At 42.9% G+C, this 24831-nt stretch overlaps 1 protein-coding gene across 8 annotated transcripts in view; it reads right to left on the reverse strand.

The window, feature by feature from the left end:
• The window catches only part of ALDH8A1 (aldehyde dehydrogenase 8 family member A1), a 46731-nt gene that overhangs the window by 17087 nt on the left and 4813 nt on the right, over positions 1-24831 (reverse strand). For 3 of the 8 annotated variants that reach the window (XM_030809714.1, XM_030809712.1, XM_030809711.1), the window contains exons 1-5: positions 19704-20423; positions 15967-16097; positions 8906-9053; positions 7498-7653; positions 4408-4557 (exon numbers count right to left, since the gene is read on the reverse strand). In XM_030809714.1, the coding sequence (XP_030665574.1) occupies positions 4408-4557; positions 7498-7653; positions 8906-9053; positions 15967-16097; positions 19704-19872 (754 nt within the window). In that variant the 5' untranslated portion in view covers positions 19873-20423. Of the gene's footprint in view, positions 1-4407; positions 4558-7497; positions 7654-8905; positions 9054-15253; positions 17167-18977; positions 19394-19703; positions 20424-24831 lie in introns of those variants that run through there. The other 5 variants (XM_003255752.3, XM_003255751.3, XM_030809716.1 and 2 more) reach the window with 4 other exon arrangements.

A 24831-nucleotide genomic window follows, 5' to 3' on the forward strand; every position in this document is an offset into this window, starting at 1 on the left:
TGTCAGATGGCCAAAAACTCCACCCTTGGAACATGCTAAGGCTGCCATTTTTTGAGCACGTGGTCCAGTGAAGACACATTAAGCTATCTGTGCATGCACCTGTTTCCCCTTTCATAAATATTCATGACTCCTCCCATATCCTACTGAATGTGAATATTCAGCCACTCTGCTCAGGATAAATTTCTGTTCCCTTTGCCCCACTCCAAGTACTTGTTCTCCGCTTTGGGCAGAGGCTACGCTTCCCAGCCTGCAAGATGGCCAGCCTGCAGGCTGCAACCCTTTATAAGAAATAAAACCCTCCTTTCCAAATGCACGAACCTTATGATTCTTCAGTTGATAGCACATGGAACTCAAACCAGTAAATGCAAACATTAGATAGAGTGCTTACTGTGTACTCACCACTACTATCCGTGACTCACACCCTTCAGTCCTCACAACAACCTTAGGATGTAGGTAGTTTTATTATACTTAGTTCACCAGGAAGAAATTTGAGGCAAAGTGAGACTGAATAACAACCAGTAAGTAGCAAAGCTGACAGGTTAATGACTGTTAAGTAAATGAATGAGCAAATGAATGTTTAGTGTACATTATTCAAATTAGAAATAGTTCATGAATGGGGAAGCTTTAAAAAGAAAATCATCTTTATAATGTCCAAAAAGAAAGTCATCTATATAATCACGCTGTGTCTAGGCAGTTCTTAAGCAGTTCTTAGGGTTTGCCTGGAGGTAGCAGAATTTATTCCCTCTATTTCCTCAGGCCTGACCTACGGTAGGTGCAGAAATCTTGCAGCATCTCGGCTTTGTGACCTGCTTCCTTGTTTCTGGTTTCCTTCCCTTTGCTCCAGGTTAGACAGTATCTCCTCATTAGAAACATACTCCTTTGGATACAACCCATTTGTTCCAGAATCTACGTTTAAATTATAAATAATATAAATACTAATTTCACACTGATGATCCATTATCATCCAGAACATTCTCCCATAAAGCCACAGCCTTGGCCCAATCACCTTGAAGCTACAGTGAAGGTCCCATCCCAGTGAGTCCTCAGGAGATGGGTAGGAAGATTCCATAAGTCATGATGGTGCCTAGCAGAGCCCCACTTCTTTTTTTTCTTTTTTTTTGGGGATGGAGTCTCGCTCTGTCGCCCAGGCTGGAGTGTAATGGCGTGATCTCTGCTCACTGCAACGTCCGCCTCTCAGGTTCAAGCGATTCTCCCACCTCAGCCTCCTAAGTAGCTGTGATTACCGGCACTTGCCATCATCCCCGGCTAGTTTTTGTATTTTTGTAGAGATGGGATTTCACCATGTTAGCCAGGTTGGTCTTGAACTCCTGACCTCAGGTGATCCACACACCTTGGCCTCCCAAAGTGCTGGGATTACAGGCATGAGCCACCGTGCCTGGCCAGAGCCGCACTTCTAAGTGTTGCATCTCTTTACCCAACATGTACATTTGTTGAAATCTAGTTTAGGTCAGTCCTGGATTGTAGGTCACTGTCAGAGGAGTGGCTGGCACCATGTGAGAGCACCCCAGCTCTGGGTTGGGGCAAAAGCAAGTGTGGAAGGAGAGGCCCCCTCTCAGTAGGTGATGGGACAAAACAAGGACAAGTCTCCCACAGTTTCCTGGGTAGGGCCCCGCATCTCCACCAGTGATGGGGCGTGCATGTGGGTGGACGGGGTGTGGGGCAGGAGGGGGTGGACTGTTAGGCTTTATCAATCCTGAAGGCAAAAAATGAATGGAATCACTGCTAATGTTCACAGTAGCATTTTAACCGAGGGTGAGAGAGAACGCAGAAGCACTGCATATTTATCCCCACAGTAAAATGAGCTCACTGCGGCAGCGGATTGCTTTCCCCACGACGGTATTATCATTTTGACTACATTCCCTTGGGCTTCGATGCTAATGTCGGCTGGCCATTACCTCTCAGTACCATTTTGACGTTTTATCCAGAAATTAATGGAATTTTTCTTGAGATGTCTGCCCTCTAACCTTGAAGAGATTCTGGTGATAAGAGAAGGAAAGCAGTTTAACTGACAAATAGCAATTTAGCAAAACTCAGGGGAGGTGGCTAACAGACAAGTTAGGAACAGACGAGAACAGACTAGAAGGAAACCCCTCAAATGTAGGGGCTTGGCAGGGTGGCAACAAGAAGAATTTTAGGCTTAAATAGAGCACACACACACCCACCTACACAGATACATCTCCTGCTCCCCACACACACACCTAATGGGACAGGCCAGGAAAATGCAGTCAGTGGGCACTCCAGGAATGAGGGCAAATATTTAGTGCCCCCAAGAAGAAAATGACTATTCCAGGAATCCCACAAAAGTATTCACTGTGTCATCTTAAAAATGAGTTTATTTTAAAGGAAGGTTATCTGTCAAGTCTGTTCAAATGCCCAGGACGAGAGGAGCTAACTCTTTAAACATCCAGAATGAATTAGTTATTTTCACTTTTCCCTCCCCCACTAAAAGCTTCTCTCACATTGCTCTAAAGCAGATGACACAGATGTGGTTCACATTCCTTCCAATCCCAGTGGAGAAACTGAGGGCTCAAGAGAGGAGCAAGGTGAACACGACACTCTATATTTGTCAGGGGAGAAAGTTTCAGCCCATGGAGGAAAGAGGAGAAGGGCTATCTTAGTTTAATGGGCTTATTAGTTCCCAAGAAATAAGATCAATGCTGTGCAGAGATGGAAACAGAAACTCTGGTGCAGGCCAGGTTCAGGGCAGACTGGTTGGGAAAGATAACTCATCATCATCCAGAAGTGCTTGGTCTCAGGAGAGAGTGGTTAAGGGAACATGGCTCTGCACGCCACCCCTGCCTCCAAGTCCCAGTAGAGGGCAAGCCCCAGGCCTAGTCACCAGGCAGGGAAGAAATATGTCGCGCCTTTGCAGACACCACAGACTTCATTTTACAAAGAATGAGATTACACTGTGAGGTCTTTTGTAGGCGAGGAACATGGGAAGGGTCGGCACATTTAAATGACATACCCCGCCCCGCCCTCTCCACCTCGAAGCCTGGGATCTCCATAGATGACAACTCAGAGTCCTAGGCTGGGAGGTCTCATTCCTCTGGAGGACCCTGGGATCCTAAGGCCCAGTGCCGTTCCCTAAACAGCCTCAGTTTTGAGCCATCATCTTCCTCATGGAGTAAAGAACTGGCTAGGGTTTACTGGAAGTTAATGTGTATGTCTGTGCTTCTAAGAAAGGTGTTCCGAAGCCGGAGAGAGGGATGGACTCTTACCCACAGGGCATTCTATGGATACAGGAGAGCCCAGCAGTGCCTCTCTATGGGCTGAAAGGCAGCAAGGAAAGACTCAGCTAGAAAGACAGTGAGTCTGTCCCCACCACCCAGCACTCCTGCCCTGGCTGTGGGGTGACATAGCAAAAAGACCTCACATTAAGAGGACTTCTCACAGGAGGGCTTCTGGGGTCTCCTGCCTGCTGCCTTCAAACAGTGCCAGCCTGTGCCTGTGCGGAGCTACAGCCCAGAACAAAACCAGGAGCGCATCCTGAATGCGGCCAATTAACTATTAGCAGAAAAAGAACAAGGAGCAAACGTGTGAACCTTGATATGCTAGGAAGAGGCCATATTGTATTAGCTTTCCAGTAGCAGTCCCAAAGGCAAGGAAAACTGAAGGATGTATATTTAGATCTCTTGAAATCGGGCTACTTCTACTAGGTATTCTATAGCCAAGCAAACTATAGGTGTACCTAGCAATATTCTTATTGTCATCAAGATTAACTTGTGATTCAACTTAGGATTTTATTTTATTATTATTATTATTTTATTTTTTTATTTATTTCTTTGAAACAGAGTCTCGCTCTGTCGCCCAGGCTGGAGTGCAGTGGTGCGATCTCAGCTAACTGCAAGCTCCGCCTCCTGGGTTCATGCCATTCTCCTGCCTCAGCCTCCCAAGTAGCTGAGACTACAGGCACCCGCCACCACGCCTGGCTAATTTTTTGTATTTTTAGTAAAGACAGGTTTCACCGTATTAGCCAGGATGGTCTCGATCTCCTGACCTCGTGATCCACCCACCTCGGCCTCCCAAAGTGCTGGGATTACAGGCGTGAACCACCACGCCTGGCCCCAACTTAAGATTTTAATTGACTCTCTGGAGCAGGCAGGTGTCTTTGATTTGATGGGGCTGTTTAAGTCTGTGTCACTATTGTGCTGCCAGTCGCCCACCCTGGGGAGTGGAACTCGCCTGCAGTAGCACCATTCTGGTGTTGAAGACAGGAAGCAGGGTGAGGGAACCCTGTGGGTGGAGGGGATTTCCCAGACAAGGACCAGAAAGACAAAGCCCACGACGTCACTGGAATCGATTGTGCTGCTGAGTGGAAGATTTCTATAAACTATAGCTTTGCTCCAACTCTGTGCCTGCCCCCCAACCCCAACACCTAATTACCTGCTTTATCCAGGAGTTTGCACAACATCCACGCAGTCACTGAAGTCAGCTCACTGGGCTTGGCTATCACAGTGTTCCCTGCAGCCATCGCTGGAGCTATCTTCCAGGTCAGCAAGTAGAGTGGCAAATTCCAGGGGCTGATTAGACCAGCTAAGAGATGAGAGCAGAAGCACTGCCTGTGACGGCATACCCCTCTGAGGCGGACTGGCCAAGTGGGGTTATTAACGTAAAACTCCTTCATGCTGCAGGAAACTTAGCTTACTCTTCTAATTTCTTCCCAAGCTTTGCTTATTTGTAGCCACCTTCAGGGAAATAATTCTAAAATATATTCCAAGCAACTGTGCCTTTTAAAACAGAGTAAAGTCAATACGATTTACCCATTTCTTGGTGGTTCATGATTATGAACAACAGCAATATAAACTCCAGAGCTAAAGAGTTGTCACCTATCATATACACAAAGGAATCTAAATCATTCTATTATAAAGATACATGCATGTGTATGTTCATCGCAGCACTTTGCTATTCACAATAGCAATAGCAAAGACATGGAATCAACTCAAATGCTCATCAATAATAGATTGGATAAAGAATATGTGGTACATATACACCATGGAATACTATGCAGCCATAAAAAGGAACGAGATCATGTCCTTTGCAGGCACATGGATGAAGGTAGAAGCCGTTATCCTTAGCAAACTAACACAGGAACAGAAAACCAAACACCTGCATGTTCTCACTTATAAGTGGGAGCTGAACAATGAGAACACATGGACACAGGGAAAGGAACAACACACACCAGGGCCTGTCAGGGGAGAGTCGGGGGGAAGAGCATTAGGATAAAGAGCAAATGCTTGGTGGGCTTAATACCTAGGTGATGGGTTAATAGGTGCAGCAAACCACCATGGCACACATTTACCTATGTAACAAACCTGTACATCCTGCACATGTACCCTGGAACTTCAAAAAATAAAAAATAAAAAAACAGTTGTCACCTGTCACTAAACAGTTCCAGAATGTGATGCATTTTGAGATTTATAGACTGAGCTTTACTTTTTCAAAAACGTCTCCTTCCCCATTATTTTAACTGTCCGGCTGTTATTTCTTCTAACATGTTTCTTTACCTTTATTTCAAATCTGTCGTGGGCTGAGACATAAAATCTCAAGCTTTATATAATTATTCATAAAATAGGGGCCTATGGGTTAACCTTTGGTTATGGACTGTGACATCCATTTTGGCTATTTAGAATATTTTTAAATAAAAATTCTCTCTAGATTGTCACTTGTATCCTGACCAGATAGATTTGCTGGATGAGTAACGTAACCAGCAGCTAGAATATGTCTCCATGCAATATTCTGAAACTATCCAGGTTTCCAGCCACAAAACACACAAATATAAAAATCTACCTTCTGAAAGGAAATTGATTCACCTTATTTTATACTCTTCCCTCAAGCCTGTGCTATGAAAGTAAATACATCTTTTATATTATTAAATTTCCCATTGAAAAATCCATTCTTTAGGGGATAAAAATATTTTTGCAGCAAAATATATTAGCACACTTCTTAGGAGGAGGTAGAGCTTTCCACAATGCCTTGAAAACATAGCTTCTGAAGGTTTCAAGGAACCAAAGCAATGAGATGTCCCAATTGTTTTCCTTTTAACTTATATTCATAAAATATAACAAGCTAAAAAGATGATTTTTTTCTCCGAGAAAACAGTGACATCTAGTGGAAAGTTTTAGTCATCGCAGACATTTATTTATACGTTCTTCCAAAGGTCAAGAGGCAAAGGAATGCATGAAATAAGATAATTCTCAGTAGGGGCTTATTTATCACACACCTGGCACCATACTACATGCCCTATTTAATGTACATAAATAGTTCTTCCTTTTTTTTTCTTTTGAGACAGTCTCTCGCTCTATCACACAGGCTGGAGTGCAGTGGCACCATCTCAGCTCACTGCAACCTCCGACTCCCGGGTTCAAGCGATTCTCCTGCCTCAGCCTCCCAAGTAGCTGGGACTACAGGTGCATGCCACCACGCCTGGCTGATTTTTTTTTTTTTTTTTTTTTGAGACCGAATCTCACTCTGTCGTCCACGCTGGAGTGCAATGGCGCAATCTCAGCTCACTGCAACCTCAGCCTCCTGGGTTCAAGCAATTCTCCCTGCCTCAGCGTCCCAAGTAGCTGGGATTACAAGTGCCTGCCACCACATCCAGCTAATTTTTTGTATTTTTAGTAGAGACGGGGTTTCACCATGTTGGCCAGGCTGGTCTCGAACTCCTGACCTCAGGCGATCCACCCACCTTGGCCTCCCAAAGTGCTGGTATTACAGGCATGAGCCACCGTGCCCGACGAATTTTTGTATTTTTAGTAGAGATGGGGTTTCACCATGTTGGCCAGGTTGATCGAATTCCTGACCTCAGATGATCCGCCCGCCTCCGCCTCTCAAAGTGCTGGGATTACAGGCGTGAGCCACTGTGCCCAGCCTGATTTTTCCTTTTTTAAATATAAGTAGAAAAAAAAAATCCTGGCATGTGAATTTATATATTTACTCTTAGCATCATTCTTTTCCCTATGATTTTCCAAGATAATGTTCCAGGAATAAGTCGTGAACATGAGGCCTGGCGTGGTGGCTCACGCCTGTAATCCCAGCACTTGGGGAGGCCGAGGTGGGAGGATAACTTGAGGTCAGGAGTTTGAGACCAGCCTGGCCAACATGGGTGAAACCCTGTTTCTACTAAAAGTACAAAAATTAGCCGGTGTGGTAGCTCGCACCTGTGGTCCCAGATACTCAGGAGGCTGAGACTGGAGAATCACTTGAATCTGGGAAGCAGAGGTTGTAGTGAGCCGAGATCATGCCACTGCACTCCAGCCTGGGCGACAGAGCAAGACTCTGTCTAAAAAGAAAAGCAGGGAATTTGACACAAAGAAAGTGAACTAGAATTAGATCTTTGAGGCCGATGGATTTTAGGTAAAAGAAAAATATCAGCTCTTCCTTTTCTTTAACCTGTTCCTTGAGGACAATGCCATAGAATGTTGTGAGCATCTGCAAGCATAACCGGGAGGTGGGCTCTCACTGAACAGCACTTACCGACTCCCACCGGGGCCCGCACCGTGTAGTGCATGCAGCCCAGGTGGTCCATCTGCGTGCACTCTGATGTGTGGTGCAGGATGGAGGAAGCGAAGAACCTGAAGTTCTGCACAGACCGGGGAATGTCCATGGTTCTTGCCAGTGCTAAGGTTTTCCCTGTAAGAAGCAAACAACATAAAGCACTATCAGCTAATGGGGACGCTCTATCCGTCAGCTTCCACTGCCCACGTGTCCCAACTCACACTGAAACGGCCTGGATTCCTTCTAGCCTGGGGCAGGCATTCCTTGACCTCACAAAGACTTGATCATGGTTTGATAAACCATACAATATTTAGGTATAAGGTTGGAAACTGAGGTGGGGGGTTAAAATTGAGTCAATAATCTTTGTTCTGAGGACTGAACACATCATTCTCATCATCAATTTGCCAGGTGCTACCACTTCACCCACACAAACTCTTGCAATTCAAAATCACCAGGCTTTGTACCTGTGACAAAGGCACTGAAATATGGGTGTTAGGACAGTTGTATTTGCACAGCACAAAACAAAACACTTTTATACACATGTAATGTGCATTTCATGACCTCCCAACACATGGTAGAGTCATCAGAAGAGCGGCTGGGAACGCCCTGGCACAGGATGCTGTGTGGCACCTGCTTGCCCATCACATGCCCTGCACGTCCTAGCTCCTGGATGGAACAGAAAGAGAAAGAGAAGCTTACCTGGACTGCTACTGAGTTCTCTTTAGTGATGCAGGGAGACTGGCCAGGAACACCAGCAGAGAACTATTTTCTTTTTAAGGGCTTGGACTCAGGCTGCTTTCCAATTTTTGGTTAGTTTATGGCACACATGTAATTTTTAAAACTCTTGGCTTATCCTAACAGATATTCTTGCAAAAATTTACAGATATTTACTCCATTACCCTGACCTCTCGGAAAGAGTGGGAAAAAAAATGAGAAGTGTCGGGAGTGGAATGGTGACTGACATATCAGAAAACATCCTAAATAATCTGACTGCGTAACTGCTTTTCAAATTATCTTTGCTTTGAAATTCTATGCTTAGAATGAGTAGGAGACTGCATGATCAGCCCTAGTTCTTCATCTCTCCCTATATCCATGCCCTTTGCTGTGTATATTTGCACTTCCTTTCATCCAATGGACAGAGTATATTTCTTTGCCCCTCAGCTTTTGGAGCCAGCCATGTGACTTTCTCTGGACATCTGAATGAGACAGGGGCGGGCCAGCCACAAGTCCTGGCCTTCCCAGGCCTGGAGCAGGGGAGGGTTTGCTCTCCACTTCTACTATTGCCAGAGGAGCAGGCACATGGGCTGGCCCAATGGCCCCAGGAGGGGTAACATGAATAATCAGAGATGCCCTGAGTCCCATGTTACAGTTAAGAGGCAACTCTCACCTTGGTCTTTAGACTCAGCCTGGGCAAACTCCTCCAGGGACTGCTCCAGCAAATCCGCCACCTGGTTCAGGACCCGCGAGCGCTCCTGGGGGCTGCGGGATGACCAGCCAGGAAAGGCTTCTCTGGCGGCCTTGACCGCAGCTTCGATCTTTGAGGAGCAAATGGGAGAAAGGGTCACCTTAAAGCTGTTACTCCTTACGGGATGGATGAAACAAGGATCCTCAGGTCTCCACACACCTAATTTTTGTTTTGTTTTGTTTTTTAGATGGATTCTCACTCTGTAGCCCAGCCTGGAGGGCAGTGGCGCAATTTTGGCTCACTGCAAAGTCTGCCTCCGGGGTTCGAGTGATTCTCCCACCTCAGCCTCCCGAGCAGCTGGGATTACAGGCATGTGCCACCATGCCCAGCTAATTTTTGTATTTTTAGTAGAAAGGGGGTTTCACCATGCTGACCAGGCCGGTCTCGAGCTCCTGAATGCAAGCGAACCACTCGCCTCGGCCTCCAAAAGTGTTGGGATTACAGGTGTGACCCACTGCGCCTGGCCCACCCTAATTTTGAATATTCAACATGTCCCAGTGCTGAGCCACTCACAAAGTAGATGACACAGGTGTTTACATGACCAGCAAAGGAGGGGTACCATAGAAACAAAGAAACACGCTCCATTTCAACCAGTGCGTCCCAAATGTGGTAATCAGATCATTAGAAAGAAGCTATCTGAATTTTAAAAGATGTACATTTTCAATCACTTCAGAAACGGGAATTTTTAAAAATATTGTGGGCCAGGAGTGGTGGCTCATGCCTGTAATCTTAGCACTTTGGGAGGCTGGGTTGGGAGGATTACTTAAGCCCAGGAGTTTGAGACCAGCCTGGTCAACACAGTGAGACCCTGTCTCTACACAAAGTTGTTCTAAAAAAATTAGTTGGGCATGGTGGTGCATGCCTGTAGTCCTAGCTACTCAGGAGGCTGAGGTGGGAGGATTACTTGAGCCCAGGAGGTAGAAGCTGTAGTGAGCTGTAATTGTGCCACTGCACTCCAGCCTAGGTGACAGAGTGAGATCCTGTCTCAAAAAAAGTATATGTTATACATATATAATATATATAGTATATATATATATATTATATATAGTGTAAAGGAATAAAATTAATCTAGATATGTGGAATCTCTAAAGCTTCTAACTCAGCTCTGATATATCTTATAAGGTCTGAAATTTTGCATGAAATCACATCCTCAGATTGTCATTTTCACTTGAAATGACTAATTATATTCATAATTTATTGACTAATTTTTATATAAGGGAATATGCTAAATAGTATACACAAATTATTTTGTTTAAGTCCTTTTAAAATTCTATAACATGAGTATTGCTACGCCCATTTTACAGATGAGAAAACTGAGACACAGAAACTCAAGTAACTTGCCATAGGTCACACAGCTAATAAGTGGCAGAATCAGGACTCAAACCCAGATTTTGGTGGTTCCCAGGACCACAGGTTGCTCTGTCTGCTGCCTGATTCTGCCCAGTGGAAGAGGCCTTATTGGGGAAGCAGAGATTTGTGGCTTGGATACCTGGTTTTAGAGTTACATACAAATGGAAACAATGTATATATGGGAAGGTATGGGCAGGGTCAACTCATGGCCAAAATGTGATGTAGGCAAAATAATTTTCAAGTCCTCTTCTGCCTGTCTCTTCTCTCCGGCAATGTCTAAGTAGTGCCTTCTCCAGAGATGACAAATCCCTAACCCGTGTCTCACTCCTCTCCTTTCTCACATGCATGAAAAATTATAATCACAGCTATCTTGCACCACTGGGCCCTGGCTCAGACTCAGAATCCTTTTCCATAGGCTTCTGGCAGCCGTGAGCATCTTTCTTGGAGCACTTGACCTGAAGCAATCTACCCGCCTGAGCCTGTGCTAGCCCTCATGCCAAACCTGACCCACACCCCTCCTTCATGTTCCTCATGCAAAGTAACTGATATGGCTAGGCTTTGTGTCTCAACCCAAATCTCATCTTGAATTGTAATCCCCATGTGTCGAGGGAGGAAAATGATTGGTTTGTGGGGGCTATTTTCATGATAGTGAGTGAATTCTCGTGAGATCTAATGGTTTTATAAATGGTAGTTTTTCTTGGGCTTCACATGCTGTATCGCCTGCCGCCAGACATGCCTGCTTCCCCTTCGGCCATGATTGTAAGTTTCCTGAGGCCTCCCCAGCCATGCAGAGCTATGAGTCAATTAAACCTCTTTCCTTAATAAATTATCCAGTCTCAGGTAGCATCTTTATAGCAGTGTGAGAACGAATTAATATGGTCACTTTTAGCTGAGCTGAAGTAAGGTATAAAATGATTCTCATCTTAATTAGAAATTTCTAGAAATATGGTGGCTTCACCTCAAAAACTAAATCTCGAATGTGGACCTGCAGACAGGATGGGGGAAGAGATGGCTTTGGTGACCTCCACCACTAGCTGCAGCCATAAGGAAGCCCCACTGCCAGCCAGCAAGAGGAGCATGAATTCCTACAGTCAATGTAAAAATCTGATCTTTTTGCTATTCAGAAAATTCAAGTCCACTCATATTCTCTAAGTTGCCTTACAGCACATCTTATGTCCATGTAATATAGAATATATATTAATGTACTACATACAATAATATTAGCACAAGCTAATACATAGAAAGCATTTACTATATGCCAAGCATTAAGGGCTTTACACATATTAGTCTGTTTAATCCTCAGAATGACACTATAAAGTAGATATCATTATTATCCTCATTTTATAGATGAGGAGACTGAGGCATGCAGAAGTTCAGCTCTAAGCCAAGGCCATAGATACCAAGTGGTGCAGCTTGTCTTTGAACCAGGCAGTCTGACTCTAGTATGTGCTTGTAACTGCAATGCTATAATGCAAATGTGCTATGTACATGTGTGTGTGCACACATGTGCACATGCCCATGGATCTAAGCATCAGAGATGAGAGTGTTAGCACTGTCCTCTGTAAAATAAGGATCATAATAGAGACTTCTAGGTTGTTACCATTTGCTTCTTTGGATAATCCATGTTAAAGGGCTTACTGAATGTACACTACCAGACTTTAAAATATACTACAAAGCTATAGTAACCTAAATAGCATGGCACTGGTGTAAAAACAGACACATAGACCAATGAAATAGAATAGAGAATCTAGAAATAAATCCATGCATTTACAGCCAACTCGTTTTTTACAAAGCTGCCAAAAATATGCATTGGTGAAAGATAGTCTCTCCAATAAATGGTGCTGGGAAAACTGGATAACCAAATGCAGAAGAATGAAACTAGACCCCTATCTCTCACCAAATCAAATCAAAACAGATTAAAGACTTAGATAGATGTAAGACCCAAAACTGTGAAACTACTATAAGAAAACATAGGGTAAATACTTCAGGACATTGATTTGGGCAAAGATTTTTTTGGATACGACCTCAAAAGCACAGGCAACAAAATAAAATAAAATAAAATAAAATAAAATAAAATAAATAAATAAATAAATAAAATAACATCAAGCTAAAAAGCTGCTGCACAACAGAGGAAACAATCAACAGAGTTCAGAGGCAACCTACAGAATGGGAGAAAATATTTGCAAACTATCCATCTGACAAGGGATTAATAACCAGAATATATAAGGAGCTTGAGCTTGTATATATTCATATACGACTCAATAGCCCCCCCAAAAAAAATCCAATTTAAAAATAGGCAAATGATCTAAATAGATATTCCACAAAAGAAGATGTACAAATGGCCAACAGGCATATAAAAAATGCTTAACATCACTAATTATTAGGGAAATGCAAGTCAAAACCACAAAGAGTTATCACCTCATCCCAGTTAAAATGGCCATTATAAAAAACAAGAAATAAAAAGGGCTGGTGAAGCTGCAGAAAAAAAGACAAGACACATACACTGTTGGTGGGAAAGTAAATTACTGCAGCCATTATGGAAAATGTATGAAGGTTTCTCAAAAAAAAAAACTAAAAATAGAACAACAATGTGATCCAGCAATCCCACTACTGGAAATTATCCAAAGAAAGGGAAATCAGTATACTGAAGAGATAACTGTACCCCCATATTTGTTGCAGCACTATTTACAATAGTCAAGATATGGACTCAACCTAATGTCTATCAACAGATGAATGGATAAAGAAAATATGGTATATATACACAATGGAATATTATTCAGCCATAAAAAGGAATAAAATCCTGTCATTTGCAGCAACACAATTTGAGCTGGAGGATATTATGTTAAGTGAAGTAAGCCAGGCACAAAAATACAAATATTATGTGTTCTCACTCATATATGGAAGCTTAAAAAAGCTGATCTCATGGAGGTAGAGAGTAGAATTATGGTTACCAGAGGCTGGGAAGGGTAGAGGAGAGGATAGAGGTTGGCTAATTTTTTTTTTTTTTTTTTTTTTTGAGACAGAGTCTCGCTCTGTCGCCCAGGCTGGAGTGCAGTGGCGCAATCTCGGCTCACTGCAAGCTCCGCCTCCCGGGTTCACACCATTCTCCTGCCTCAGCCTCTCTGAGTAGCTGGGACTACAGGCGCCCGCCACCACACCCGGCTAATTTTTTGTATTTTTTAGTAGAGACGGGGTTTCACCGTGGTCTCGATCTCCTGACCTCGTGATCCGCCCGCCTCAGCCTCCCAAAGTGCTGGGATTACAAGCGTGAGCCACTGCGCCCGGCCGAGGTTGGCTAATTAATACAAAAATATGGTTAAAAGGAATAAGTTCTAGTAGAGTGACAATAGTTAACAATAATTTATTGTATATTTCACAATAGTTAGAAGAAAAGATTTGGAATGTTCCCAACACCAAGAAATGATAAATGTTTAATGTGATGGAGATCCTAATTACCCTGATTTGATCATGACACACTGTATGCATGTATCAAAATGTGACATATGCCCATAAAGATGTACAATTATTATGTATCAATTTTTTAATTTTTTTGTTAAAAAAGGGCTTAATGACTGCAAAGCACAAAGCAAAAGCTGAATAAACGGGAGCCACTGTTAGCAGCACCAGCAACATTTTCCTGAGTGATGTTTTGGGAAATCGGACATGCGGTTTGTATGGTAGCCATATTTTTCAAGCCAGAAAAAAATTATGACTTATGGGATCAGATAGGATATTTGGAAGTTGGATTGCTGAGAAATTGAACATATTACTCTACTAGCTAGTGCATCCATACCTCATTCTATTTTCTAAAACGGTATGAGCCATTAGCTGCAGGAAATATTTCTGCTGAATTTGGCATGTTTGTCATTTTTAACTTCACTTTGGCAAACAAGGAAGAGAGGAAAACACAAAGCTGGATTTCCCAGAGCTGTGTTAGGTCATTTGAAGCAAACAAAATTGCAGATTATAATTTAACCAATGCATTAACCAACATTTGCAAACATTAATCCCTAAGTCTAAAGGTTTATTTTAAATGCAAGACAGATTTGAAGTATTAACAAAAAAGAAAAAAAAGCAATGTTCTTAAAAAAAAACTTTGCATAGAATATATATTTTTATATGAAGGCTATAATTATATTTTAAATAATCTAGTTCTTTGTGCCTTAAAAAGAATTATAATCCATAAGGTATTAGATGACTATATATACATCAGCTACATTTACCACTTCAGATATATTTACATTCTCAGTGCAATAATTGATAGCTAATCAAATATATCTCAAATATTTTACAAAATTCTCCAAGTAAAATTAATTCTACATCACTAAAAAAATGTAATGCATATGTCATTAAACACTTTGGATAAGAAAAAAGATGCTGTTAAATCTAACTTCAAAAATATATGGGGATTTGATTTTGAGTTTCACCATTCAAATGATTGATTTTATTTTACTAGGTATTTTGAAGACATGACAAATTATGAGAAGCCCACACAGTTTTTTGCTTGTTTGTTTGTTTTAGTAGAGCTATACTTTTTTTTTAATTCCATGGATATACTGGTAAATTTAAGCAGTGCTTGGTGGAGAAAAGGGAATATTTAACAAAGTGATAGCTCTTACAAATAATACTTTGTACTAGATACTGATTAGGAAATGTTTGAGAATTACAAAAAAAAACTGCACACAGGGCTGTGTTAGCTTGGCTAGAAAAATGACTTACTTTCCGCATATAGTAAGAGATTTGTTCTATGTATCATACAGTCCAGTTACAAGGTACATCTTCTTAGAACTAGAATCTTCCTTCTATCATCTTTAACAATCCTACATCTTCCCCCAACTCCCTCTGCTTTTAGAAAATTGTTACCCATAATTGGCCAACATATTAAACACACTTCAGTCTTCTTTAAGTGCATATACTCACCTCATCTTTTCCACTATTTGGCACTTTGCAATACACTTCCCCCGTTGATGGGTCGTAAGAATCTATATATGAGCTACAAGGTAAAAATTTTCCATCTATGAAGTTTTCCAGCATCAAAAGTGCCTTTGTTCCAGCCATAGCAAGGAAAAATTCTGCCTTTCCTCTTTACGACTGAGCACTCAGGTTGTCCCCACCACTGTCTGGACTCCTGAGTGAGCCTCCCCCTTCCCAGCCCCCATCTTCCCCTTTACCAATCAGTGAGTGTGGGAGGGCACCTGACGCTCTCAGAGAGCATTCCTGTCTCCAAACTCAGAACTAAGAGAGTGGCTGAATGTTTCACAGACTTCTAGTACATTACCTGACATGGATAATTGTGTGTAAAAGTAACAGCTAGTTACTTATGTGTTCATAGCCCTTTAAAATCGTCAAAAGGCATCTGTGCATGTGATTTTATTGGGTTCACACTGTAAACTGTTCACTGCTCAAACACTGATTGGATGCCAGGCCCCGAAGCAAGTCCTTTACATGAATTTACTCATTTATTCCACACGACAATCCTATATGAAGTAACCATTACTTCCTCTCTTTTATAGAAGAAACTGAGCCTTGGAGAGATTAGACCATTTTTCCACGGTCACATAGTTAGCAGGGGATGAACTGTAGCCCTTTAATCTCCAAATCATACACTTTTCCCTCAACGCATCACTGCTCACCCTGCAGAGGTAACTGAAGACAGATGCCGTCTTTCCATGGCTCATCTGTGTTTCTTTACCTTGGCTGCCCTCTCTCGGAAGAGCTGTCTCTCCATGCCAAAACCGGGGCCACAGTGGCTGCTCACATCTTCCTAGATGTGCCATGGAGATAAAGACAAGCCAAAAACATGTGTGACACATATAGCAAGGGGTTCAGATCCCTGACGTGGCTGAGAATTTCTACAAATTGGTAAGAGAAATGAGCACCCCAACAGAAAAGATAAGCAAAGATACAAAAAAGCGATCCATAGGAAAAGGAACACAATTGGCTAATGAATATATTCACAATGCTCAGCCTTGTTATTAAGCAAGCAATGTGAAATACAGAGGTGGCCTGATTTGCCAATCATACTGGAGAGCATTTTTAAAGATTGAGAACATCCACCCTGTGAGGATGTGGAGAATCATCCCTAGTCCATAGGTGGGAGGGTTCGCAGAACATTGCTTGGGGCAATTTGTCAGGGTCTGGTCAATTTCTCTTCTAGGAATCTCTCCTACACAATTACGTGCTCATGAACAAGTACATAAGTCACAGGACATCGTTTTTTATCATAACTTAAAAATCAAAACAACCTAAATGTCCATCAATTGGAGAATATTAGAGTATAATAGTTATATTCATAACAGGGAATACTACTTAGACATTAGAAGGATGTATTGTTAAGTGAAAAAAGAAAACTAGTGAATAATATATACAGTATAGTTTCTTTGGCTATTTACATGGTTGATGGGAAGCCATTTTTACTCTAAATACTTTTTAACTGCTTGGATATTTTATGGCAAGCCCATATTACTTTTATAATTATGATTTATAGTTATAATTCAGTTGAACATTAGGTACCAATATTCTAAAATTCATTGATCACATGAGGGCACTTGCTGGCCGTGCACCTCCTTAGGCCCTCTCTGCTTCCATCATTATTGGTCCCTAGATATTCTCCAAAATTCTTGCTAATCTCTGATGCAAAGCAACAGGCAACCCATTCCCTGTGGAACTAAGCTCCAGGCCCCTCTCAGCCTATCTGAAGACTATCTATGACACTCTGCTAAACAAAGGACCAACTTCTTGGTCTTTTTTTTTTTTTTTTTTTTTTTTTTTTTTGCAGCTCAAAAGTTCTGCAGAAGCTTTGGAAATATAACTCAGTATCTTTAACTACATTCTTTTTTTTTTCTTTTCTTTTTTTGACAGAGTCTCACTTTGTCGCCCAGGCTGGGGTGCTGTGGTGTGACCTTAGCTCGCTGCAGCCTTGAACTCCTGGGTTCAAGTGATTCTCCTGCCTCAGCCTTCCAAGTCACTGGGACTACAGGTGCGTGCCACCACGCCTGGCTAATTTTTGTATTTTTTGTAGAGACGAGGTCTCGCTATGTTGGCCAGGCTGATCTTGAACTCCTGGGCTCCAGTGATCCTCTTGCCTCAGCTTCCCAAAATGCTGAGATTGTAGGCATAAGCCACTGTGCCCAGCCATAACCACATTCTTAGTAAGAGCTCAATCTCCTCACCCAGTAAAAAGTAGGAAAGCAGTATAAAGATGTTTAAAGATGTACATTTTTTCTCAGCTTAAAATTTTTAACATTCCTTTTCTATGTTACTTTTTTGTTTTTAAATGAACTTTTATTTATTCCTTGCACCATATACAAAAAATATTTTTGAATCCTTTTTTTTTATTTTTATTTTTGGATACAAGTTTCCCTGTTACTCAGGCTGCAGTGCAGTGGTGTGATCATAGCTTACTGCAGCCTTGAACTCCTGGGCTCAAATAATCCTCCTGCCTCAGGCTCCTGAGTAATTAGGACTACAGGCATGCCACACCATGTCTGGCTAATTTATTATTGTTACTATTATTGCTATTTTGTAGAAACAGGGTCTTGCCTACATTGCCCAGGCTGGTCACAAACTTTTTTTTCCTTTTATTTTGTGTTAATGATTTTCGGTCATATTACTACGCTTTTGTTGAAAATCTCTTCTGATTTTTTTAAACACTGGTCACATATATATAAATACAGTTATCACCACATAACAACATTTCAGTGAATGACAGACTCCATATACAACGAAGGTCCCATAAAATTATAATGGAGCTAAAAAGTTCCTATTGCCTAGTGACATCATAGCCATCGTAATGTCATAGTGAGAGGCAATACTCACGTTTGTGGTGATGCTGATGCAAACAAACCACTGCACTGCCACTTGTATAAAAGTCTAGCACATACAGTTATGTACAGTACCTAATACTTGATAGTGATAATAAATGACTGTTAGTGGTTTATGTATTTACTATCTGTACTTTTATCATTATTTTAGGGTATACTCTTTCCACTTATTAAAAAAAAAGTTAACTGTAAAAAAACCTCAGACAGGTGCTTTAGGAGATTTTCCAGAAGAATGTATTGCTATCTGAGGAGATGGCAGCTTCATGCATGTGACTGCCCCTGAAGACGTTCCAGTGGGACAAGATGCGGAGGTGGAAAGTATTGATTATCCGGACCCTGTGTAGACCTAGGATAATGTGAGTGTTTGTGTCTTCATTTTTAACAAAAAAATTGAAAAGTAAAAAAATTTAAAGTAAAAAATGTAAAAACAGAAAAAAGCTTATGGAAAAAGGGATATATAGAAAATATATTTGTACAGCTGTACAATGTATGTGTTTTAAGCTGTTATTACAAAATTACAAAAAGTCAAAAAGTATTTTACAAATAGAAAAGTTCATATAGTAGAAAAGTTCATATAGTAGGAAAGTTACAGTGAGCTAAGGTTAATTTATTATCGAAGAAAAGTATTTGCTCATAACTTTAGTGCAGCCTAAGTGTACAGTATAGTGTCCAGTACTGTCCTAGGCCTTCACATTCACTCACCATTCACACACTGACTCACCCAGAACAAATTCCATGGATAAGTGCCCTATATAGGTGTGCCATTTTTTATCTTTTATAATTTTTTATGTATTTTTCTGTTTAGATACACAAATACTTACCATTGTGTTACAATGGTATTCAGGACAGTAACGTGCTGTGCAGGTTTGTAGCCTAGAAGCAACAGGCTATCCCATCTAGCCTAGGTGTGTAGTAGGCTGCACCATCTTGGTGTAAGTACACACTAAAATTTTTGCACAACCATAAAATCAATTAATGTCACATTTCTCAGAATGTATTCCCAACATGAAGCAAGGCATAACTATTAAATACATATATGGGTAAATAAATACAATCACATACACAGTCAGCGTCCATTCAGAAAACAGAAAGCATGGCAGGTTTGTCAAGGTTTAATACCAGGAAATGTTTACCCAGATAAAGCTGAAACAGCATGTAAGGGCTGCTGAGATAACCCAGAGATTAGCAACCACAAAAAGCAGCTGCCATTCTTTAAACTGCAGGACAAAAAGGAAGAGGTGGGCTACGAGAAACTAGAAACTTTCAGGGGAGCCCCCTCCCTCTGCCCCAGCTGGTGCTGGGACTTTTTTTTTTTTGAGATAGAGTCTCGCTCTGTCGCCCAGGCTGGAGTGCAGTGGCTCCATCTCAGCTCACTACAACCTCCGCCTCCCAGGTTCAAGCGACTCTCCTGTCTCAGCCTCCCGAGTAGCTGGGATTACAGGCGCACACTGCCATGCCCAGCTAATTGTTTGTATTTTAGTACAGATGGGATTTCACCATGTTGCCCAGGCTGGTCTCGAACTCCTGAGCTCGGGCAATCCACCCACCTCGGACTCCCAAAGTGCTAGGATTACAGGTCTGAGCCACCGTGCCTGGCCGGTGCTGGGACTTCTGAAGGGCATGGTGTGGCTGATGCTGGGAGGCCCAGAGCAGCTGGAGTCTGGAGCTGGTGCCGTTGCCTGTCGCTGGAGAGTCGCTGACAGGGACTGGAGACATAAGGTAGTCTCAGCCTCTTTCTGGTGCTGCCCAGGGTCAGAAGGTCAGCTGGAGACAGAATGTGAGAAATATGCAGGTCCCAGTCCTGGCACCACAGAGCAAAGTACCAAGAAGTGAGCTTGGTGCTGACAGACAGTGAGTACCATCCGGTATGTGCATAAAGACTTCTGTAGCCCATCTCCCTGGGTCTCCAACAACTCTGCCTAATGTTGATGGACTCATCAGAGTGTTTGTCTTTCTGTACAGAATGCAAAGGATTCTAATGGGAGGACTATGGAAGGGAGATCTTTTTGAAAGGACTTTTCCCAGATGGCATGAGAGAGGAATTTTCTGCCACGTGACAGCAGAAGAGGACAGAAACTGGACACAGTGCTTCTAAAGAGTGCCTGGTGCTGATCAGAACTCCCCACACAAGATCAGGCCCAGTGGCAGAGTAGGCATGTCTGTCAGTTACAGTGGCTTCCTTGTGCCATTGGCTACTCAAGCTGAGCCTTCGCTGGTTTTTCTTTTCTTTTTTTTTTTTTGAGACAGAGTTTTGCTCTTGTTGCCCAGGCTGGAGTGCAATGGCACGATCTCAGCTCACAGCAACCTCTGCTTCCTGGGTTCAAGTGATTCTCCTGCCTCAGCTTCCCGAGTAGCTGGGATTACAGGCACATGCCACCACGCCCGGCTAATTTTGTATTTTTAGTAGAGATGGGGTTTCACCATGTTAGTCAGGCTGGTCTCAAACTCCTGACCTCAAGTGATCCGCCCTCCTTGGCCTCCCAAAGTGCTGGGATTACAGGCATGAGCCACCGCGTCCAGCCTCGCTGGTTTTTCACAATGTACTGGGCCTTCCCTCCCTTCCCGCTCTGTCCTGTCGCCCTTTTCTGTCCACAAAGCAACCATTTGATCCCCACCTGCAGGTCAACCACAGAGATGACTCTGCAACCAGAGCTCAGCTGAGCTGGGAGAGACTTTCACCCTGGAGGACAGAGCATGGGCCTCACTCAGAGTTTGGCCATGTCTGTTGACCCCAGTCCTGATACCGGAGCTCTGACATGCCCTCAAGGCCTTTTCTCTAAGCTTGGCACCAATGTTTCTCCTGTTGGTTTCCCTTGAAGAGACACAAAATCCTGTATCTGGGCCTAGTGGCTGAGAACCTACTTCCAGGTAGTTCTACCTGCTTCACTGGATGTGTGGGTATCACCTGCTCCTGAATTCTTCTGGCTGGCTCCATCTGCTTGCCAGTGTGTCCTGCTGAATGCAGATCTGTTCTTACCACATACCTGTAACACCACTCTGACCCATGGGTGAAGCATACTCCCATTTGCGGTAACAGAATCTACCCCCCACCACATCCCAAGGGGTGGATTCACTGCCAGGTCCTGCACGGTGAGGACAGGGGACTCAAGACCTTGAGTGCAACTGAGAAAAAATTATAAATTGGAGGTATTAAGTATACTAATATTCTAAGAGAACTAGTTGCTCTAGAATATTACAAAAGAGAATAGGGTGTTTTTATCTAATAGAGCAAAAGTTACTCTCTTTAAAAGGGGAGAGGCAATCCTGATTTAGGGTGCCCCAGGTGTACTGGAGTTCTGAACTACCCACAGTGGTAAACAAAAATCACAGCACGGTAGCATGACGCAGCTGGGAGGGGTACGCTAGACTCAGGAGAAACACAGGATGGGGAACGGAGAGTTCCCTATGAGTGAAATGAAGCCATCAGAGTTCATTCATTTGGCAAAGGATAGGGGAGGATGGATACAGAAGCATGGAGAGGAAGTTAAAAGACAGACAAGATGGTAATTCCAGGCCAAATAAATACCTGTTCTGGGGCGTCATTTTCCTTCTGTCTCCACAAGAAACTTGCTCACTGGATTATCATCTATTCATTCTTCTCCTCTCTCCTGGCACTTTCAGCCTTTAAATGAACTCCTTTCTCCAATATAACATCATATAAACAAAATAATATAATAAACAAAAATTTAAAAGAACCTTCTCTGGCTCTCTGGCCTCTGTCCTCTCCTCTATAATCCTTCTCTCCTACTGAAAATGTTACACAGAATGAATGAAAATGAAAGTGCTGTTGTTATAGGAATAAATACCCTCACTTACATGTGGCAGAATGTTGTTCTCTTGCCCATCTGCCACCCCCTCAAACCCCAGTCTTCTTAGCCTCACTCCTAGGAGGAGGTACTGTGCACAATCACACATCAGAATTATCCTGTGCAAGGTTATCAATATGAAACACCAGAGGTTTCTTTGGTTGCATGTGCTCCACTCTGAGGAATCTGGGGACGTGCCCTTGCTCCCCAAGGTTAGCGCTCAGAATGGGACCACTGTCTTGGGATGATGGATGGTTGCAGGATCCCCCAAGAGATAGAGCTGAAGGCTAGAAAAACTGGGTGAGGAGAGGAACAATGTATAAGAGAGAAATTCAAGAAGTATGTATATGGGATTCTGTTTCAAGTGTGAACAGATAAGACCTTAACACGTATGCTTATATTAAACTCAGCCATTTTGGAGAAAATGCTAGGTGCCCCCTGTGGTGGCCACCCCTAATGTTCTCTAACATACAGTTCTCCTCCTGAGTACTCCTCAGCCCCTTTGCAATGAGGTGGGGCTGTTTGGATAGTTCTGGTCGGGGTCTTTGAGTAAAAGCCAAGCCTGCTGGGAACTGTCCACTGTCTCTCCCACTTCCATGTAGACCAAGAAGGCTGTGTGTTCCAGGTGGCAGGTACAGGATGGAGAACCTCTGTCAGCCTGGACTGCTGAGTCACTCTATGGAGTACAGTTTTATTATGTGGTGATAATTAGCATGAAATAACCATGTGTTTTCCTATGCCACTTTGGGGGTCAATTTCTAACCAATCACAGCATAAACAAGCCTACCCTTCTTAGCAGGCATATAACTTTAGTTGGCTAAAATTTCAAAATTTCTCATGGATGCTATCTTGCAGATACCAGTCCCTGGGCACTGATCCCATATCTAGACAGGAATAGAGCCCTCTGTGAGGAGACATGGCTCTTTTCCTCCAAGAAAAGGGCATGGCCAAAGGCGTGGGGCCTGACGGGTGCGACATACCATGTTAATGATGCAATCCTAGCCTACTTCCCTAACCAAGGAGGTGAAAGTCCAGTGCCCAGCTCAGAGGCAAGACTTAAAGCTGTGGTCAGTGGAGGAAGGTAAGAGCCTCCAGGGCGAAGGCGTACACCTCCTCCAGTATGGAAACAGTGCTAAGATGACAAAACTTAAACCCAGTTAAGGGGTATCGAATTGGTATTACAAAGGCCACGAACTGTGGAAGCAGCTACCATCTGACTCCACGGTCCCTTGATTGATATTTGTGACTGGACACTTGCGGAGGATCAGACATTAGGATCAATTAAGATGCAGTTGTTCTGGGCCAAATGGCCAAGGATAATCAGAGAAAATAATACCTTACACCAAATATACTAAGTGGAAAAAATTGCTCAGCAAAGTGGACTACAGAAATGATTCTGACTCACAATATCTTATAATGGGTGTAACTGGCATTGTTTTTCTTTTCAAAATGTACAAAGGTATGAGACTCCCTCACTCTCAACTCCCATGCAGCAGCAGATCCTCCAGGCTTCCTAACTCTGTGGTCAGATCCAGTTTGACCAAGGGAAAGATTTTTAGGAACTGATTTTCACAGGAAGGGTTTTACTTGGCCAGGGACCACTTCTTATCATCCAAGAGATTTAACAAGATGTTTTCAGGCATATCTAGAATAGAAGAGGTGCAGGGCTTATAACATGGGCTTCTTGGGCCATGTATACAATTGACCAGGAATGAGGCCAGGGATCTCACTGCTTATTTGTTTACCCTGGGAGGAAGCCCTGGTTGCCTAGACTTTCATTCTGGGATCAAGAACAAAGGACAGATGCAAAGACTTGCCCAGTATATAGCTGAACATGGATCAGCATTAGGCAGAATAGGTACCCAGAAATCTACATTAACACTCTGTTAAAGTGCCAGGAACAACAAAGTGGAGATAAAATTTCCCTATGGCATGTGGGATTCAGGGGCAACACAAACAGGAGTCTTTCAGAAAAAGACTCTGTATCTTGAAATGGATTGTTTAATGCCAGGCATGGTGGCTCACGTCTGTAATCCTAGAACTTTGGGAAGCCTGAGGTGGAAGGATCACTTGAGCCCAGGAGTTTGAGACCAGCCGGGCAACAAAGTGAGACCCCTATCTCTATAAAAAAAATAGAAAAAAATTAGCCGGGTATGGTGGTGCATGCTTGTAGTCCCAGCTACTTGGGAGGCTAAGGTGGATCACTTGAGCTCCGGGCGGTCAAGGCTGCTGTGAACTGTGATCGTGCAGTGGCACAATCATTGCTCACTGCACTCCAGCCTGGGTGACAGTGAGACCCTCTGCTGGATGCTGAGCCAGAAAAGTTAATGTTCTCAACAATTCTCCATCCACTGAAGAACTAGGGTAGTGGGAGTGGGGCTGAGCGTGGGATTTCCCCAACCCCTAGACAGCAGGGCTCCAAGACGAGTCAGAGAATAGCCTCGTCCTCCCTATAGCAGGAACAAAGTGGGGTTAGAGACATTTTTGCTTCGATTGATGAAATGTTAATAGAGGCTGGTTGAATAGCTGTGATCTATACATATTAATTTCTTGATTTTGATTATTGTGGTTGTGCAGAAGATAGATGGATAGATAGATAGATAGATAGATAGATAGATAGATAGATAGATACTCACTCTGTCACCCAGGCTGGAATGCAGTGGCACAAACATGGCTCACTACAGCCTCCATCTCTTGGTGTCAGGCAATCCTCCCACCTCAGCCTCCCAAGTAGCTGGAATTACAGTCATGCACTACCATGACTGGCTATTTTTTAAATTATTTTTTGTAGCGACGGGGTCTCACTATGTTGCCCAGGCTGGTCTTAACTCCTGGACTCAAGCATTCTCCTGGTCTTGAACTCCCAAAG

Source organism: Nomascus leucogenys, chromosome 3 (genome assembly GCF_006542625.1).
Source record: "Nomascus leucogenys isolate Asia chromosome 3, Asia_NLE_v1, whole genome shotgun sequence".
NCBI lineage: Eukaryota > Metazoa > Chordata > Mammalia > Primates > Hylobatidae > Nomascus > Nomascus leucogenys.